Consider the following 20811-nt stretch of genomic DNA (forward strand, 5'->3'; position numbering starts at 1 on the left):
ACCCTGTAAGTGGGATCATTAACCTGTGGGTTTACTGTTAAAAGTAATTAGAGAGAGTGGTCAATAATTAGAGGAAAGGTAGTATTCCAGCAAAACTGTCTTCCAGAACAAATATTCCTGTGATAATTTTGTATGTGTTGCAGAAACAGCACAGCCTTTACTCTGCACTGTTATTTATAATCAAGGTTTCTGAATCCTCATCTTGCAGCAATACCTTAATAAACAATGACATGTTCTTAAGTGGTACTGACTTTTGAGCACATCCCTTGTCAAGGATGCAGTAAGGAAGTGCATTGAATTTAAATGGTGTAGAAATCTAGATCTCTATCACAGAGATAGGTTAGGGCTGTGTCATGGAACTATAGAGGGAAGGTTGTTCATCAGGTGTGCTTTCACTTCTCACATTTTTTGTGAAGTCTGTTCTATCCCACAGATTTCTCCACTGAAAAGCTCCTGTCTCAAAGTGTGAAGTAGTATGGAATAAAAATGAAGTCATGAGATAGATTTTTGTCTCCATCTTTTGCTTTCCTTCTGAGGTAGAAATAGATTATTTAGATCTTTCCCACTAGATCTAATTGTCAAGGAAGATGATAGACGAAGTGCTGGAATTTCCAAGGGTAAACTCAGAAATACTGTGGAACTAAGCAAACAAGTAATGACTGCCCCTTATTGGTCACAGCATGATGATCTCTGATTTGAATAACCAGAGAGCCAGCAGGGACATCTTACTACAAAGAAGTAATCACATCTATTGCTATACTAATATATGCCATTTTTATTGCATACAGTCTACCAAGTTTATCAATGTTCAAAACTCTCTAAACATCTCAGCAAATGTATTTTGGGAGCTAAAGTAATCCATGTTCAAATTATTCTTTCCCAATTTTCAAAGTCATTTCTGTACTAAAAAATTCTTTTACTCTAGCCCCTCTAGGTCATGTATCTTTCAGGAAAACTGTGTGTCAAACTCGTCTGTAGTCTAGCTGAGACCTTATAACCATAAGGGAGAAAACCTTATAGCCATTAGACAGGGAGAAAATAGGGGCCATTTCACAACAGCGATGGTTTGAAGGCCAGCAGTTCTGTGGAGCACTGAAACTTATAATGACAGTTCTACACAACTAGTGAAGAACTCATAGCTATTGATCCAAGCTTAACATATATCATGCTAATAGAATCTCCCCTCCAAAGGGTTTCTACCCAGACCAACATGCAGTAAGGGCAGATTTTGCACACTCTTCCAGAGACAGCATAATGATGAAAGCAATTAGTCTTCATCTTTCAGAGTCTAGCAGTACCTGCCATATGATAGAAATATACTTGGAGCTTCTCCACTTGACAACAGAGTCAGTTTGATGTGAGGATAAGGCAGACATTACCACATTCATCTGTCCTCTCTTTGAATTACAACCGAGACTAGATATAGGAGATGGTTGAAACCACAGTTTTGCAAAATATACTCAAATTAGAAGTAAAAAATTCACAGAATGCTACATTAACAACATTTATCAGTAGACTATTAAAACTACCTCAGCCCTCCCATACCATGAGCATATTAATCTCATTATCCTGTTTCTAAAAATGTCAGGAAAGAGTATGCCTTTTTTTATGTTTTGATGCATTATATGAATGGGACAAAGAAAGCATGTATTTAAGCCCTAATCCTTTTAAAACCTCCATGCTGGCTATTATACAAGGATTTACAACCCTCTTGCTGATTTGATTCTCAGCAATCAGCTTCCTTATCCAGCCTCCAGTCATCAGTCTGACTCCTGGTCCTTTACCATCTTGCTTGGGACTATGGCATTCGGCTCTGAGTGGTGCTTCGATAACTGACTGTCTGTGTGTGCCAGGGAGAGAGCATTACAAAGTAGAAAATAGCTCCATCAGGGAAGTCTTAAAAAAATGCATATTAATTAACTGCTAACTACAATGTTGTTGTGTTTTTTTTTTTTGGGGAGGGGGGAGGCTTTTTGCTGTTTTTTATTTTTCTTGAGAGCAACAGTTTAATGCAAAAGAACAGTCATTTATTCTCTTCTACCCAGCTCTTCTATTCACATGAAAGAAGAAACTTTATATCTAACAAAAATAATTTTTCAGAGAGGTGGTAAATATTCAATTTCATTGCTGTGTTACATAAAAATACGACTTGCAGCTAATATTCTAGTAGTGCTGCTATAGAACATGAATCAGCATTGGAAAGCAGGTTCCATCTGACTGGACATCATTACGGAGCTTACAACAATGAAGCCTTAGCTAGATGACTGATGCCCTGAGCATATGAAAACTTCCCATGTAAACATCTAATTAAGAGTCTTCACTTTACAAGAATCTCATTTGAATGAAATTAAAGCTTCTGCTCTTCATATTATATTGCTGAAATTAATGTTAGCACTTCAAGCAAAGCATAGTTCGGCTGTTTTGAGATGCGTCCTTATCTAGTATGAGCCGAAATAGAACCATGTAGTTGAATGAAATTATGTTATTTTACACTGGCTAAAGATCTGCCTCCTTGAGCATCCTGGTCTATTTTAATTTTACCTCTTGCATATAGGGTCTGCCTCTGTGTATTAATGTTGCTTTTCTAGCTAACAAGTGAAACACGGAAATATCTTTAGAGTAACTAAAGTTTCTTGTGTATTTTTCTTTTTCTGGAGGGATCATGCAGTCCTACAAGACTTTACTATTTCTAAAGCTTCTGAGGAAAATAGAATAAGTTAATAATTCATTGCTGTCACTTAGAAACATGGAGAAAATTATTGTGATAAGGTTTTCCCTGAAAAGAAGGAACTTTTTTGCAGTAGAAGAACATTTCTGACATTGAAATAGTGTGTAAAAAAGAGGAATATGTTTAATTATCAAAAGTATTTAAAAATTCAAATAGATATTAAATCTAAATGGGTCAAGAGTATGATATGGATTTTAAAAAATATGAAAGAACGTTTTAATCATTTTAGAGTACTGTCACCATGTTTAGAGATAAATTGTTCTAAACCAAATGTATTCTATAAAAGCTTTTAAAAGAACTCTCGGACTTCAATGCAGGGAAGAAAAGAACTTAAATGGCATTTTCTAATAATTTCTTGAATAAGTTTTTCTGGAACACTTATCCTGATATGTCTTCTGAATAATACACCTAGTTTTTTCTTTGCACAAGATGAAACACATTTGAGGGTAAAATATTTGAGTGGCATGACAAAGTGCCAGTTAGTGAAGTGGTGCTAAATTTTCAATATGTACCAACACTTACTTGAGCATACTAGTAAAAATGTAGAATAATTTAAATATCTGTTTGTTGTATAATTTTTCTAGCTAATAGATTACTGATCTGAACTTCTGTTAATTTACAGTTAGACTCTGTTTCAGTTTATTACCTTAGTTATCTTCAGTTTATTACCTTAGAAATCTAATTTTTAGCACCTTTTATCATCCTTGACATTGGTGCTTTTAATAGAGTCTTTAAAGCAAACCACGTGCTTAAGTTTTGGTTTGAATAAAGTCATTAATGCAAAGCATCATTTAAACTAATAATGACCAGCTGATTCATACAAAGAAAAAAGCACTGCCAGTTCTGGCGTATCAGTATTTCCAGACTTTACTGCACAGAAACACTGCAAAGATCATATTTATTCCCTGTGCTTAGAACAGAAGCTACATTTGTAAGCAAAAAATAACTTCTAGTGTCATCCACATGAAATTATATTAACATACATGGACAACATTTGCACCAATCAGAGCTGTGTATTTTCATGCACAAATGTTCCTGTGCAGCAAACAGCAAGGGCAAAATGAGAGGCCTGGCTGTGGCTCCTTTGAAAGAAACTGCCCTAAGACAGTCTGCATAGATTAGCTTAAATAGCCCTGGAAGTAGTTTGTGGTACATCAATATTAAGGCTTAACATATTCCTTTGACCTTAGATATGACACACAGGAATTACACCATTATAAATGTTTGAAAACTTGAAATGAAGAAAATCCAAATAATTTCGTGCTTTGCCAAGAGACTGTGCCAAATACAGGGTTGTTTTTTAATTAAGTCAATGATATTAAAATAAAATTACTCTGTCTAGGGTGATATTATTAAAAAATGTATAAAGTAGATTGCCTTTTGCTTATCTAAGTGGCTTTACTATAACAATAACTCACATCTATTTTCTGTAAGCATTAGAGGTTTGTGCATCTATTACGATGGAGCAAGAGAAAGCAAAGGGGAATGAGATAGCCCAAAGCCATTCATGGAGAAATAAAGGTTTCAACAATTTACAAATACTTGCTCTGACTCCTTGTAATCTACATTAAAGGAAACTGACAGATCCCAAACCTAAGCTAATGTAAAACGACAGATTGCTCAGATCAGAACACTGTGAGGGGCCACAGGCTAAATGAGTCAGTGCAGCTTCTCTCTATTTGCATCTTTAAGATTCTCTTTTCCAACATGCAGACAAACCAATTTCATACTCCTGATTTTAGATCAAAATGGAAAAGGCAGGGGATGATTTTCTAGCCACCAATAACTTTTTTTAAATTCCAGTTACTAGGTGTTAAAGTCTGCAAAAGTTTTAACTAAATGTAGTGCTCCCTTCTTGTTGTGGTTATAACTCTAATGTGCTATAAAAATTTACTTTGGTTTGAAAGTGAAAATATAATACCAAAAGAATTAATTGAAAACAGAGAAAGATACAAGTGTCTATAGCCTAACCAAATTATCCATTGCTAATTCTTCCTCCTCACCAAAAATTACCACACATCTGACTTCTGGTTTTTTCACTCTGCAATTGTTATTTAAAGAATATAAAGCTCCAAGTGTAAGCTGCCTGACATTCATTTTTATTAATGTCCAGGCACTGTGTCCCTGTCTGTGCAAGTAAAATCCTGAGTTGTTGTGTAGCAATTTTCATGTTTGCTTCCTCAACTGCTCAGCTATTTCAGCATCCAGAAACAATTTCTACCACAGCATCAAGACATCTGCTTATGAGAATCTGCTATGAATGATGCAACAGAATGAAAATTAGAGTTTCCATTTCTCATTATCTTAATCTTGATGGAAGTCTCTGCTCACTGATTTAACATGTGATATGGAAAATAAATACACATCCTGGCCCCAGTGGGTCAAGGTAAAACTGTCCCTGGTGATAAAGAGGGCTGAAAATTTCCAGCATCAGTTTACAACATACAATAGTGTGTCCTCTACCAGCTGTAAATAATATCTGAGAATTTGTATGGTAGGCGATACCAGATATTAATGAATTAATATTTTTTCAATAAGACAGTGGAACAGTAAAAGCATCTGCACTACTAACACATTTATACTTAAGAATCAATCAAAGGAAAAATGATATGGCAGGCAGAATAAATCTCTGTTTTTCACACCAAAACAAAGATGCTTGTATTTCCCATTTTTTACTTCTTCCCCTCAACATAAGAGCAAATTTTATGGTCACACTCAAAAGTTTTCTGTAAACAGAGCAGCAGGAAGGAAAAAAATTGTTACCTTTTAATCAAAATACTTAAAAAAAAAAATTCAAAACTTCCTATACAAGTAGCTCTTACATATCATATCCTACTTACTCCCGTTCTCTAAATCACATAAAGCCTAAAGAAACCTGAAATTTGTCATTCACATTTGTGGGGACATTACACTGTTCACCTCCATCAGCACTTTTCCTTACCTCTCTGTCAGTCAGCAGTGATTAAGAGAAGGCTTAAGACTGCAGTGATTTCAGACTGCCAAATAAAGGACGTCCAAACACCATTTGTAAGCAAAGATCCAGCATTTCTTATGAGGCTGATTTCCATCCATCAGCTTCTTAGCAGACACTTGGTCTCAGAGAACACCTCTCTATTATCATCAACATCCCATATGCAAACAGCATGGGATTTCATCCTTCCAGATAAAGCAGCACATTCTTTATCAAGGACTTTCCCTGGTGCATACTTCATTGGTAAAAAAAGAACAAAATTGACAAAATTATTGACTTGAGTGAGCTAACGCATTTTAGTTTAAACAAATGTACTGAGCATGCTTCCAATCTAAAGTGTTACTGGTGAATATAAACTTTGAATAGATTGCAATATTTTTACAGTGAAAATAATAATTTGAAAATATTGTCTGAAAACAATAGTTGCTGAGTATTTTGCAGCCTTCCAATGTTAATCTAAGTCCAATCCTGAAGCCTTAGAGATGAAAATTTACACTCTTATTCATGTTTTTATGGCTTTGTAGCAGTTCTCAAACTAGTTTACTGGATTACGTTATCATTAGCAAAACTGACATTATAGAAGTGTTACTAATATGTATGTCCAAATTTGCTGATATTTTGCACAAGAAAACCGCAGGTGTTGCAAGCTGGGCATCCAACAACTGCACTATTTCTGATACAAGGTGGAAAATTATAATATGCAGAGATATAAGCTACACTGTGAAATCACATTCAATTTCAATTTAGCTCTTTAATTATTAATTTGTTGGGGGTTTCAGCTTCATGGGCAGTGAAGCTTGTGGTTAATTGATCTCTACATCTGTGCTCTAAACACTTACATCCTCTCACAAATCACATTTGTCAGCCCAGTACAGGTGTCTTATGGCTATTTCTACATGAGCAGGTAGCATGGGTCAATAGGAGAAGCAAAAAGTTGATACTATCCACGCTGTCCACTGTCCAAAGTTCTCTTTGGAATAGCTCTAGTCCCATTCCTCAGATGGATTCATGTTTTTATCTGAAGAGCAGTTCACTCCTCAAGCATCCCTCCTAGTTTAGTATCAACTGAAGTTCATGTGCTCAGACTGCTTCATTTCACAAAGCAAACCCACAGCGAGTGGGGACAATGGGGAGATTAATTTCCATGCTCTGCAGCAGCTGGGGTTTTGTCCCACAAATGACATCAGATCATAAAAGGTACTTATATCTGGGGAACAGAATTAAGATTTGAGGGTGAGATTCAGTTCCACGTTGAGATACTAAAGTGTAGAGATCTAGAATGTGAATTAGACATCTGCACTTATTTACCTTTAAAAAAGGTTCAACTGACTGCTGACAAGATCCATGAATTAACATGTAAAATAAAAACTCATCTCACACGCAGACACCTCAGTTTTAATTTTACAAACAGCTTCTAGAACAAAAGGTTTTCTTTCCTCCCCAGTCATCTTGATGATCCTTCCAAAAGTCATCTTGATGATCCTTCCGAAAGTCAGCTTGATTAGAATTAATCTTCCTGAATACTGATGCTCAAAATTGTCCTGCATTCCTTATTATATTTCCTCAGCACTTCATGTACTAATACTTTCATAAAGAGATGCAGGTTGGTGTCTGATATATTCTAGGGTTGCATTTGCCTTTACTGCATGGTCCTCTTAGTTCGGAGTCACAGCTACTGCTTTCCTCTGAGTCTGGTGCTCAGTTGCTCTGTCAAACAATGATTTATTTAATCAAATTTTTAGCAGCCTTTTTGTATCCTGGTAATTTTGAAAAGTAATATCATAGTATAAAAACCAATTTCTCTTTCAAAAAAAAATTCTCTTTTCTTCAACCAGTTTCTTAGCAATCCTTAATTTTTGTATTAAACCTATTTAGCCAGTAATGTGAATTTCAGCATGAAAATATTGTGTGAAACCCATGGAAGATTAAATCTGTACTTATTTTCTAGAAAATATTTATACTTATTAAATATTATAATAATTTAATCTTATTCTGTGTACTTAACCCATGTTCAATTTTGTCTCAAGTCCATTTGCTGTTATATCTTGATTACTCTTTCCTAATAATTACTGCTAAAATCTTTGTTGCAGTTGAGCTCAAAACAACACACTTTTTGACATCAAGACATTAAGTCTCTTTTTCTTCAGGTTGTTAGAGAGATGAAAACTCTTTTCTACAGAGACACTAATTTTGTGCCTCTTTTTTCAGAAACCTTTTATGTAAAACATCCCTCTCCTTTACCTGATTACAATGAGTTTTTCTTATACTTAAATACAATAATCTCCAAACTATCACCTTGATCTCTCAACCATCCTTTCTCTATTTGTTCATCTATCATCATCTTTCCCTCAGTTTCTAATTAATTAATAATTTAGGATTGCTTTTTTCCCTGAATTATCCTTAATTCTACCCCAGGCCCATTCTCTTCTCTTTGCTTCCCTTCTATTTATGAAGTAAAAAACTCTTTGCTATGGTATTTTTTTTATTAAAATAAGTAGACATTCTATGCAGGTGGTCTCTCTGTGACTGAGAGATATTGGCAGGGAAGGAGAAGAAGTCTATGTTCCTGCTGTGTGCAGCAAGTATTATATGAATAAATAAAGCATTTCAGTTTCCATCATAACCGGCCTCTGGCTATTTTCCCAAACACAAAAAAAAAAAAGGAGGACAGATGAGTGCTAGACACCTTAAGGAAAATATTAATTTCTGAGCCAAAAAATTCACCAGCAAATGTGTTTGCAATTCCTTTGATTGAGTAATTACTCTTTCCCTCATGGATAGCATGAACTTTTAACTAAATAGAAATGAAATTGATAATATCCATAAGATTCACTAGATAATCTTCCATATGCATCTAACTTTCTTTTCCCCCAAAGTCAGAATTTCAAAACTGTTTTATATCAGGACTTAAGCTGTGTATAAGCTTTTATAATCTGCAAACATTAAAGGAATTTCCTTTCTCTGATCCTGTCAATATATTGATGAAAACTATCACTGTTCTGCAAAGATTATTGCCCTACAAATTGTGTCATCAGAGCATTGAAAACTGAGCATCCTGATAGAAAATTTTATTTAAAATTACACCCAGCAAAAATGAAGGAAGCTTGCATCCCTGTCAGTTTCTCAAGCAGAGTGTTTCTTGAGAGGTGTGACATACCATAACAAAGTTTCAAGCCTTATTTGTTGGAAAATATCCAAACCCTCAAAACTCTAATACAGAGTCATTTTCTTAATGCAATAATGCTTTCTATAAAATTACCTTTAGACAAATAATGTGACTCAAATATTGATGTATATTTGTTTAGAGTAGGACAGGAGATGAATCCACCGGTTGCACTGGGGAACCTTAGAGCTGACATGTCCTTCCTCTGCTCCATTCACTTTTGAAGCTATTATTTTCTTCTGCTGTCTGCTGAGAGCAGTGAGTGGTTTCACATCTGAAGTGAACAGAACATTTTTCACTGGAATGAAATTCTGTTTTCTCCACCATAATGTTTATAAACCTCAGATAATAAACCACCATTTCTCACAGAGTCAGAAAATGGGGGATATTATTCTTTTTACTGAAGAAAAAAAAGAAAAAAAAAAAAAAGAAAAAATATATGCAATCTCATATTAATGATTTAGTTTGAGCACATTATTGAATCTTAAGCCTAAGTAAATCACTTCTAGTATAAATCAAAGGTAACAGCTTTGAAGTTTAACACAGCCAGCCTATAAATGGAATTCCTTCCCTCTTTTGCTGCTGAAGAGCCCAACCCAATCCTGTCAAAAGTGCCATACTCCAGGTTAATTATTTCTCAAGAGTAAAACACAACATCATACCCTCCATGATTTCTGATCATAGACTCAACAAAGGATTCCCAGCAGAAGGAATGTCAGTCTACACTGCATCAGCCAGAGAGTCCTCTCTGGACAGGCACACCTAAAAATCCAACCACCACTGGGGAAGAGCCACCCACCCACATACTTATTTAGATTCTCTGACACAGAGATACTACCTTAGCTTTAAAATAAGGAGAAAAAAGTACTCCATGTCCTCCCTCTCTTCTATGGGATACCTGAAAGCATTTATTGAGGTTTATCTGCTTCCAGTGTCCATGTCTCCCAGGCTACATCTCCCAACACCTTTGAGAGAGTCGTAACCACTACCTAACCTGAGAAAGGATACACAACACCTGCAAGCAGGGCTTGGCTTAAATGCCATGTAAGAGATGCCATATTCCTTTTAGGCTCGTAGTTCTCTGTCAGGAAAGGAGTTGTGATAATTTACTGTTCTTCCAGGGCTGCAGCTTTGGGATAGAATAAATTCAGGTCTTTGTCATTTTAAAATAGCAAAAAAAAAAGTGTTAATTTTCATGCTGCTTCATAGACTTTATGATTAATATTGTGTAAGCAAAACGAAAATTTGAAACTCCCAAATATGAGTGGTTGAGTATTTCTCATGAATATGCTGTAGTGGGATTACTTACCAAGAGGTGTAGTGGAGCTGTAATTACACTCTCAGAGAAAAAAATAAAAGCCTATCTACAAAAATGCAGAGATTATTTAAGTCCCTTTGCTACAATGTGCTGTGATGCCATAAATCATGTTTTGACTAGATACAATTAATTTTGCCTTCTTTTGCATTTTCCTTCCCATTCTTCTCAGATCTGATTTCTAAGGTCATTTTTTTTCTAGATGGAATAGGCTGTGCTTGATATTGAAATGTGATTTGACAATAATATAGTGGTGAAACTTTGAAGACAAATTATGAAGGATTATCTTTTTTACTATTCTACAAAAGTTTCATTAAAATTCACCTCTAATAAGTGTCAAAGGATACTAATCCTCTGATGCTTCCGTGAAAATTTTGAATTAAAGAAGGAGTAGTAAAACAGATTTATTAAAACCTTTTTGAAACAGAAGATGATTCAGTTATCATCTTCAGTCATCATGCTACAGAGGCAGCAGTCCTTAATCCTATTTATTATTTCTGAAAGATATCATCATGGAATTTGGCTGGTAGGATAGGTGAGTTATTTATATATTTATGGATTTGTCCTTTCCAGGATAACTATTCTTCCACATGGGAGCCTGCGAATCCTGAATGCTTCCAAGTCTGATGAAGGACGGTATTTATGCCAAGGTGTAAATGTATTTGGATCTGCAGAAATTGTTGCATCAGTATCTGTTAAAGGTATGAAAAAATGCTTTGATGGTAATGATGATTTCTCTTGACTAATATTTAAATATTACTTAGAATCCCCAGCCAACCATAAAACAGGCAGAATAAAAAAGTGTTTTCAACAAGATAGGGGGACTAAATTCCAGCTAGTCAAACACTGAATCAGATTGCATACTCCAGCTGTTATATTGTAGATGTGTCATAAGTATTTATTAAATCACTCAAACTATAAATAATTCTGTAAGTAAAGGAATCAATATCCCTTTTAACATATTTTATCTTCGGGAACTCATTTACCCCTATCTTATCCTGCATGAGAACAAAGCTTTAATTTAAAAATAATAATTGTACCTATATAAAATCCAGAGAAAGATAGTACCTCAGAAGATTAATAATAATAAAACCACTGAGTAGCAATCCATTTCTGAACCACTTTTTTTTCCATTTTTCAGCTGAATTCATATAGGATCATGGATTTTCTTTGCAGGTGTTCAAGCCTTTTGACTTCATTTGTCAAGCTTCTTCCTATACTTAGTAATCCAGGAAACATCCTTTGTTGTTTTATGGGACAAAACTGAAATTTTCATGCAATCACAAGATTCCAGGTGCTACAGCCTTATAAAGAAAAATTTAAAAATGTAGCTTTTCCTGAAACTAATAAAATTAATTAATTAATCCATCTCAGATGTCCTATAGAATGTTGTTTAGGATTCTGCTTTATTGATTCCATGAAACTGTACCTTCTGATCCCCAGTGTCATACTTCAGTATGCATTACAAATATATTTCAGTATTTGACTGTCTGTAGTTGATACTAAGAGCAAATGTAAGCTCTGAGTAGACTCAGCAGTACTCAGCCATATTATTTTGGTCTGGCACTATAAGTAGACTTCCAACAGAATGTTCCTAACACTTCTCTGTTTCAAGAACCTACAAGAATAGAGCTGACTCCCAAGAAGATTGAGTTAACAGTTGGAGAGAGCATCGTCCTCAGTTGCAAGGCCCTTCATGACAGCACACTGGATGTCACCTTCTACTGGACACACAATGGACAGCCAATTGACTTTGAGAAAGAAGGTGGACACTTCGAAAGCATCAAGGCAGTAAGTGACCATGCATTTGTCACCTCTGTGCTGGGAACTGATAGAAATTTGCATGGTTTTATATATCTCCCATTTACCAAATTCTGACCAAACAGAGATAACTGGTTTCGGTAACATTGGAAAGAAACGTTAGCTAGAGGAGGTGCAAACTGCAGACCACTAGAATTATTCCAAGTAGTTTTTATCAAGAAGATATTAAACTTGAACTTCCTATGATCAGTGATGTATCTGATAATCTTTGTGAGGGAACAGAAAGGAGTTTTCATCAAATCCTGCTTACATTCTTCTGCTGATTTTAATACAGAAAGGATGCTGCTATAAACATTGATGTATCTCTCACAGATAACATGGCTGTTAAAACTCCCTCACCTCCCAATGCTTTACTTGCCTTGTATATATTTTAATATCTGAATAGCAAGGGCTATATTTACTAACTCCCCTGCATGAGGTACTTCGTAACTGTGTAACCATTATTTAAGTCAATAGGAATCATATGGGCAAAAATATGCATATCAATTTCAAATATTGCCACTTGAGCGAAAAAGAGTTTCATATGATCAAATGGTGCAATAAAGTAATTCAAACCTCTCTCATGTAAAACGGTTTGAACATTTCTTAGTAGAAAGAAATCTTTTAATATGAACAAGTTTGGAAATAGAATCTACAGTCATTTAACTCAATCTTCCCACTAATGAAATGTAAATCAAATGTCCATGCTATGTTAACAGAGAAAAATGAAGTCCACAAAGGTCAGGAAATTTTAAAACTTAATGTATCTCATTTGAGTACAATGTAGCAAAGTTAACTTTGCATTAAAAACCTTGTAAAGCTGTAATCAATTTATTCTTCTGCTTGCCTATGTGGAAGTCATATTCACTTGGTGGACGGTTCTTGTTTTTAAAATGTGAGTTTACTTCAATAGACCATTTAATTGAACAATATTAGTAAGGGATATCTTAGTGTTCTTAGCATAGTCATTTTCATCTGAGGAATACAACACTCAAAACAACACTATTTATGTCAGAAGGAAAATTATCACTCTTTTTTAACTTCAAGGTCATTCTTTGATTCAAGAAAATATCCTATGATTACGATTAAACTTTAAGTCATTGCCAAAAAAATGAAATCTAAAACATGTTACATGGTTCTTTCTGTGTATTTCAGCATCTTTCTTCAAAGGAAATTTTTAATCACTGGGAAAAATCCACAGGCTAGGAAATTTTCAAAGAAATTTCATATCTCATGTCAAAATAAAGCCAATCTCATATAATTTATTTTATGAAAAAGTAGGATTTTGTAGATCTCTCACAAGAATTCTTCATTAATTTCATTTCTACAAGAGAAAGTCCTCAATCTGATAGAAGTAAGGCTTATGCAAAGCAATCAAAGATGACATCCTATTTTCAGGCAAATATTCATGCAAATCACATTGAAATTACTGGTTCCTTTAACTGTCCTAACATGATTAAAATTTGGCCAAAACTTGGTAGATTTAACCAGCTGTTTGAGTTTATGACCTCCTTCTCACTGTGCTGCTAGAGTGTCACTGCTACTTTATTAAGTGAAGACAGTATTACTCATAGAATCACAGAATAAGCTGATTTGGAAGGGACTCATCAAGTCCAACTCTAGGCCATGCACAGGACACCCCAAGAGTCACATCCTGTGCCTGAGATCATTGTCCAAATGCTTCATGAACTCTGTCAGGCTGGGGCTACGACCACTTCCCTGGGGAGCCTGGTCGAGTGCCCAACCACCCTCTGGGTGAAGAAACTTTTTCTAATACCCAACCTAAACTTCCCCTGACACAGCTTCAGGCCATTCCCTTGGGTTCTGTAATGGGTCACAAGTGTTAAGAGCTAAAGGGGTACCTACCCCTTTGCTTTCCATATTGAGGAAGTTTTAGATGGCAACAAGGTCTCCCCTCCACCTCCTCTTCTCCAGGCTGAACAAGTCTCTCAAAATGGAGTAAATACTCAATATCTAAATGACTAAGTGGATTTTTAAAAGTTGTTTATTAAGTAAAAATCTTTAATATTTATTTTCAGAGGCACATAAGCAATTTTTTTTCCCTAAAACATAGTTTTCAACAAACAGCAAACTTCAGCTGATCAGAAAATATAATCAGTCTGGAAAAAAGGCATTACACATTTTGAAAAATATTACAGAATTAGCTCCTGCCTTGTCACTGTTAAAGCAGTGTTGAAATAGTGAAACAATATACAACTCTAAAGAAGTATGGAAAAGAAGCATCAAACCCTAACATTTTTAGACTGGAGTAGCTCCATTTGCCTTTACAAGATGGTCAGGCCATGCTTTCTTTACCTGCATTCCTAACTCATTTAAAGGTCAAGACATTTCTGGTTTTCATCCTAAAGAGAGAGTGGAAGTGTAAGCTTGGATCAACTGGAAGGGGACTGAAAATAGTTGTTAGCACATTACCAGCAGGATGAGGGGTGGGGAAGAACACTCCTTTCCAGAACAGAAGTAACAAAACATGGCCGTCTTAGGACAATCCCCATGGAAATTTTCTGACTGCTGTTGGAAACATAATGTGACACATTTTTTGACATTCTTTTAAAGTAGTGGTTAAAATATCTTGATTTTTGTATTGTCCTGAAATGAAGCTGGATCAGTTGAGAGGTACAAATCTTGAAAGTGGTAATAGCAACTGTGGTAATACGGCAATTTTTTTGGTGTTTTGACACAATCCCCATAACTACTCATTCGTGGAATGTTGTCAATTGTACCGCATTCTCATTTCTCTTAACTACATAGGAACGAGAAATTTATCACAAGGTTGAAAATGTATTTCTTTACTTCACTAAAATCTAAAGCATGACCAGGTACTGGGACAAAGGAAGATAAAACTCATTTTATATTTCCATGTAATCTCCTCTAACCTATCCAGTTTCAAAGTTGAGATACACAATGTGTTAAAGCCATATATTTATGAATACAGAAAACAGGAATTTGAAGTCTGATAGATTTCTATCTGTATCCCGTATTTTGCTCTTCTGAATTAAATACTTCAAATTTGTATGAGTTGAGCCTGAACAAAATGCTTTTTAATGGAGTATGTTTAAGAAAAATAATATCCTTTGTGTGCATGAAGTCATAGAATTATATGTACATTTTTTCTACATACACTGATACTTCATCAGATAAAAATATTTTCAGGCTTGACTGCAGTTTGCTTATTTGTTTTAAACCCTGACAAATTAAACATTATTTAAATGGGTTTTGCTAATAATAAAACCACTGTAAACTTCTCATCACTGGTTGCAGTGCTCATAATTTCACCGTGGAAGAGCCAAATATTAATTATGATGACAACCTTGATGCTTAATGAAGTGTTATAAAAGCTATCACCAAAGTAACATTTATTTGGGCTGTAGATAAATTTTCACTTGCTAAAATTGCATGATCCCTAGCAATTACAATTAAAAATAGCTTCTCTCAAAGTAATCAATATTACTTCCCTTGTTTTGAAATGATATCAGCATTTTTGTGCAAAAAAAAAAGGTGTTATAATTTTTCATACCGAGAAGTAATTTTTTATACAAACCGAAGGTATTTTTGCTGTTCTTTACTGAGGTATCAAAGATTTAGTACCTACATCAATTTAGGTACTTCAAGGACTTGCCTGGCAAAAAAATAAGGGCGATAAGGATGTCAACTTGTGCATGAAGGGAATATTAAGGAAAATGGACAAGCTGAATTCCACTGGAGTGACTGCAGATTGCAGTCTAGGAAAAGTAAACATCCCAAATCTTGTGTATTATATAACTTCACAGTACATTTGGTGGAAGAACAATAATGCCAAGGGTTATATAAAACCAGAATCCTTTGGCATTGGTAAAGTCTTATTCTGCCTCACAAAAGACTTGATAACATTTTAGGTTCTTTGAGGGGTAATCTGTATAATAGAAACAATTTTGCATGGAAGTCTGAATTTCCAAAATTTTCTTGTAGCAACACAGTAAGCAATGAGCTCAGAAAGTATAAACATGCTTTTTTTTATTGGGATAACTTTGATTTTCTGTCCCTTGTGCCAAATCTAGAGGTCCTATTCAAAATTCTATTAAAAATGTTCTCTCCTACAATCTTTAGTGACCTTAATTTTCTCATAAAGATATCCATTTTTCGTCTAAAAATATCTGATTTTGTCAGTAAATTTTCATTCAACTGTCATCATTCCAACTCTGTGTTTGAAGGCTGATGCTGTTTTTATAGCAGCCAAACAAAATTATTTACTGTGGTTTTCCACAGCCTGGTAAGCAATAGCATTGCTCTTAATGTCCCTCACTTTGACTTCTCAGACTCAGGAAAGTGATTTGGTCTGAGTATGTTCTTGTTCTTTGATCTTAGCTGAAACTGCCACCAGGAGAAGCAATAAGTACAACCTGTCATGTTCTGTTTTACAATGGTTATTTTTTCACATGGAAGTGAATGGAAATCTACTGTTTCACTTAAAAAAGGACTGTAGATACAGATTGGACAATGCATTTAATTCCTGCCTAGTACTGGAGACTTCAATCTGGTAACCTAGAACTTTTGGAAGTGCATAAATTTGCATCTTTCCTTGTATTTTCAAGTCACTCCCTAAATTCGTGGAGTACTTTAATCATATTTGAGAAGTTAAGATTAAAATTTCCTAAGTGTTTTCTAAATAGGAAGAGCTAAGTTCTATGCTACATGAAACCAATTAAAACAGCAGGCCATTAATAATAATGTCTTTCCTCTTTATTGGATGTAAAACCAAACAAGGTTAATTAAATAGGGGTTTTACTTAACACCCCTGCTTCGTCCCCACATGAGGAAAACAGCAATAGTTGTCAGAAGACTTGCAGAAGATACGTGTTCTATGCACAGAGAATTTCTGTTCAGGGAAAAGCTGCCATATGAACCTCATTGCTACCAATTTGTTTCACTGTCTGTTGCAATCCGTTCCTGCTGATGGAAGAGGCTGAACACAGCCATGACTGTCAGCTCTAATCTCTAGATATTTCAGCCCTATGCTCATTACCGGGTTTTGCCCACTTGTCACGCTACAGCAGTTACCTATTTGGGCAATCAGGAGTAGTTTAAAAAAAAATTTTTGAATCTCAGCTTTAGTGATAAAAAGTTGTTGTAAATTAGGTAGGGTGCTAAATAGAATAAGGATTTCTGGAATTTGAGTTCTACGACTCGTAACTATAAACCGAAATCCAAACACAATGAAGACCACGGTGTAATACAGCACTTTACTGTGTCTTGCTTCCAAGATATAAACCATTCTAGAGAACTGATTGAATTTATTTCATGCCACATTAGAAAGAGACACTCCAAACATTTCCTAGAATCAAAAAAGTATGTAAATAGTTGCATGCAAGTGCTTGTGGTTTTGGCTATTAATAGAGAGTAAGGGACAGAGATGATAAGCAGCATCTCATCTTGTTTAGCCTGGAGGAAAGGAGGCTGAGGAGGACCTTCTTGCCCTCTACAGCTGCCTCAAAGGAGGATGTAGTGAGGTGGGGATTGGTTCTCCTGTCCCAGGTAACAAGTGACAGGATGAGAGGAAGTGACCAGGTTGCACCAGGGGAGATTTGGATTAGATGTTAGGAAATATTTGATCACTGAAAGGGTGGTCAGGCATTGGAACAGGCTGCCCAAGGATGTGGTGGAATCACCAGTCCTGGAAGTGTTCAAACGAGTGTGGATGTGGCACTGGGGATATGGTTTAAGGGTGAACACAGAAGTGCTGAGTTAGCGGTTGGACTCAATGATTTTAGAGGTCTTTTCCAACCTTAACAATTCTGTGAACTCCACTATTTAATTTTATTTCAGACAAGGGAGATAACCAATCATTTTGGAAAATGTGAGCCTCTTAAAGTTCCTGAATACCAATTTCTATTAAAAAGTGATTTAAATAAGTCAGGAAATACAGTCAGACAATTTTTACTGTTTTTTTCCATTAAGGTATTTTGTACCTTTCCTTGTTTACAATAAGCATTCTAATGCAAAAAATCTTGGGATAAATAAAAGATACTTCATGACAGTCCATTCTTTCTCCTGTTTACTTGGACCTGATGGATCTTTTAACTGCTTGGCACAGTGTTAATCTGGGTTATAACAGCAGAGTCGATTGTTTTAACAACTGATCAATATGAGTTCCTAACTCTACAGCTTCCATTTAGAGCTCTGCTGTATGTTTTACACTTGCTGCTCAGCAGCCTTTCTCCCCAGCTGTTGGTGGCAGCGCTTTCCAAAGCCTTCCTGGCAGTATTTCTCCATTGCAGTTCTTACACTCCCAATCTTCTGGTTTTATTCTTGAGACCTTGCACCTGCAAACCCCAATTGTGTTGTTACAGAGAAGTGTCATGGGAAGAAGCTCTCACTGTCCTGAAACTCACCTCTACCTCTTGCCCCCTTTCTTTGTCTCTTATTTGGTAAACCAAGACACAGCATGCAGCACAGAGTAGATAATGTTAATATGAATACTTCATAAATATTTTCCAACAATAAACATACTAAGAATCTACCAATCAATCATTGTGTAACAACTGCTCTTATTTAATTTATTCCAATTAACATTAACAAATAGGAAGTTTAAGTAGGTCCCAAAGAAAATGATATAACACTACGGGAGAAAAATGGCAAAAATAATCACCATTTTCATCATCACCTACTGCACTGGAGGCAGACTCTAGAGGTCTTTTCTTCCTTTCTTCTCATGGTAATAAAATCTCAGATACAGAACATTAATTTAGTAACATGAGTGTAGTGGGCCTCTCTGTCCTGAAGGTTGCCATTTCACATCCCATCTCTTTTCTCATTTCTTCCCATTCTCAGCACTTTTTCCATGTTTTCTTTAATCCCTTGATTTCAAAAAACTACCCCAGTACATGACATACCACCTGACAGCTGATATTCTTTTAACTTCATCTCTTTTTCTGCCTTCTTTCAATAAAATTAATCAAACTCATTTGCAGCAATTCAAGATGCACTTGAGATGCATTTCAAGCATTTCAAGCTGATTCAAGTTCTTCCTATCCACTCCCAACATTCCATCACTCTCTGGCATCCACTCAAATCCACTAGTGCTCACCAAAACAGCTCTTTTCATAATTCTTGCCTTCTCTATGCAAACTGTTCAGAAGTACTGCCACTCGAAGGGTCTGCCCTCCCCCTGGATGATTCTTAAGGATTCGCAAACCTAAAGCCATCTTTTCAACTTCTCATAGACAGAGGAAATGCAAGTTGTGTTTTATCATGTTTGTCTCCATCAACCTGCATCAGTCTGAATACTGCTATATTACCATTATTATACTACCACATACCATTAATCAAAACAAAACTGATAACAATGATTTCATCTTCTTTGTTCCAAATGTGCTCATATGATTAAAAGACAGAGCTCAGGATATAATTTTCCATTATCACTATATCAACCAAGAAATCTGCTGCTTCTCAGGAGATTAAATATTTGCAATTTCTAATCATCACCAGCAGTAGACAAATGTAGTTGATATGTTCAAACCTGATAATTTGCATGCAATGGCACTTAAATTGCCCTAGATGCACTATGGACAGAATTTGGCTTGAAGCCAACAATCCAGCATAATGTACATATAAATTGTCAGCGTAATTTAAAAGAACTTTATTGTATTGCTGGTTTTCACTTACTATTGACGGTACAAAGATAACACTGCCATAAGGTTATTCTGTACAATCATTTGTTTGCATCAGATAAATGCACCAAAAATAAACTCCTTTGCCACCCAAATATAGTAAAAATCAACTGTGAAGTAATTTTTCAATCTAATCTAACTGAACTTCATTAATAAAAGCTATTTTGCTAAATGAAGTAATATATGAGTCAGAAATTCACCTAACCTGCGTGTTATATGTAAAAACACACATACATTTTAAATAATCATTTAAACTGAAAAAGTTATCATTGCCAACCCAAGTCATTCTTGTTTAGGATCAAATCTCAGTCCTTTTTACTTGACACACCATTGTTTTACTGTTTTCAGTTTAAACAGAATAGAATCTTTTTAGGCTTTTGGTACCTCCCAAGCACTCTCTTCTGTACAAAATCCACTTTGTAGGAAAGCATCCTCACCTCTCAGTGTCAAGAGATTTAGATGACAGGCAGCAAACCTCAATAAACCCCTGTAGTCATAGTAAAGAAGTGACCCAAACTCCCCTTGGGCTTTCATCATAAAAGTTTTCTTCCAATGGCAGTCAGTGTTTGGCCACTCTTTTCTTCCCTTTGATTTAAGCTTTTGTTGAATCATGATCATTTGTAATATTCTCATTACCCATTTTAGACACATTCTTCCCAAGCAAAGAGACAGTTTGCACCGCATGTTGTCCAGGTTGAGTTCCCAGCCTGAATTTGCTGCACAGTAATAGGCAGTCCCCAAGACTTTGCAGTGCAGAAGATGAGAGCTGTGGGTTAACACGTCATCTCTACCGACTACCCAGTATTAAGAACTTCTTTGACTTTTTGTCCCTCTTTCCAAGACAAATTGGAGCTACATTCAAAGAACTGCAGTTGGAGTGCAGAAGGGAAGTATGACAATCAGTGTGGAAAATGAGAATCATTAGAAGCACATTAAATGAAAGCTGGGTTTGATACAATGACAAAATAATGATACTTCATATGTATTTTCCACATATGATTCTGTAGTTTGAGCATATGTGATAAATTATGTAATAATCAACCCAAAGTATAATTCTTTCATGGACGAGGTATGGAGAAAGGAACAAAAGACTTACTAGATGTTAAGAAAGTGCTCTAGGGTGTAACTGTGAGCTCCATTTCAAATGCAGGCAGATTAGAAATTGTTCTT

General features: G+C 35.5%; 1 protein-coding gene across 6 annotated transcripts in view; it reads left to right on the forward strand.

The window, feature by feature from the left end:
- CNTN5 (contactin 5) overlaps positions 1-20811 on the forward strand; it is a 619355-nt gene that overhangs the window by 541476 nt on the left and 57068 nt on the right. For all 6 annotated transcript variants that reach the window (XM_042023751.1, XM_042023752.1, XM_042023755.1 and 3 more), the window contains 2 exons: positions 10751-10878; positions 11793-11968. In XM_042023751.1, the coding sequence (XP_041879685.1) occupies positions 10751-10878; positions 11793-11968 (304 nt within the window). The remainder of the gene's footprint in view (positions 1-10750; positions 10879-11792; positions 11969-20811) is intronic.

The sequence above is a fragment of the Corvus kubaryi genome, unplaced genomic scaffold (assembly GCF_017639235.1).
Source record: "Corvus kubaryi isolate FWS band 111438036 unplaced genomic scaffold, C.kubaryi_AGA036_p1.0 37256, whole genome shotgun sequence".
NCBI classification, from domain to species: Eukaryota; Metazoa; Chordata; class Aves; order Passeriformes; family Corvidae; genus Corvus; species Corvus kubaryi.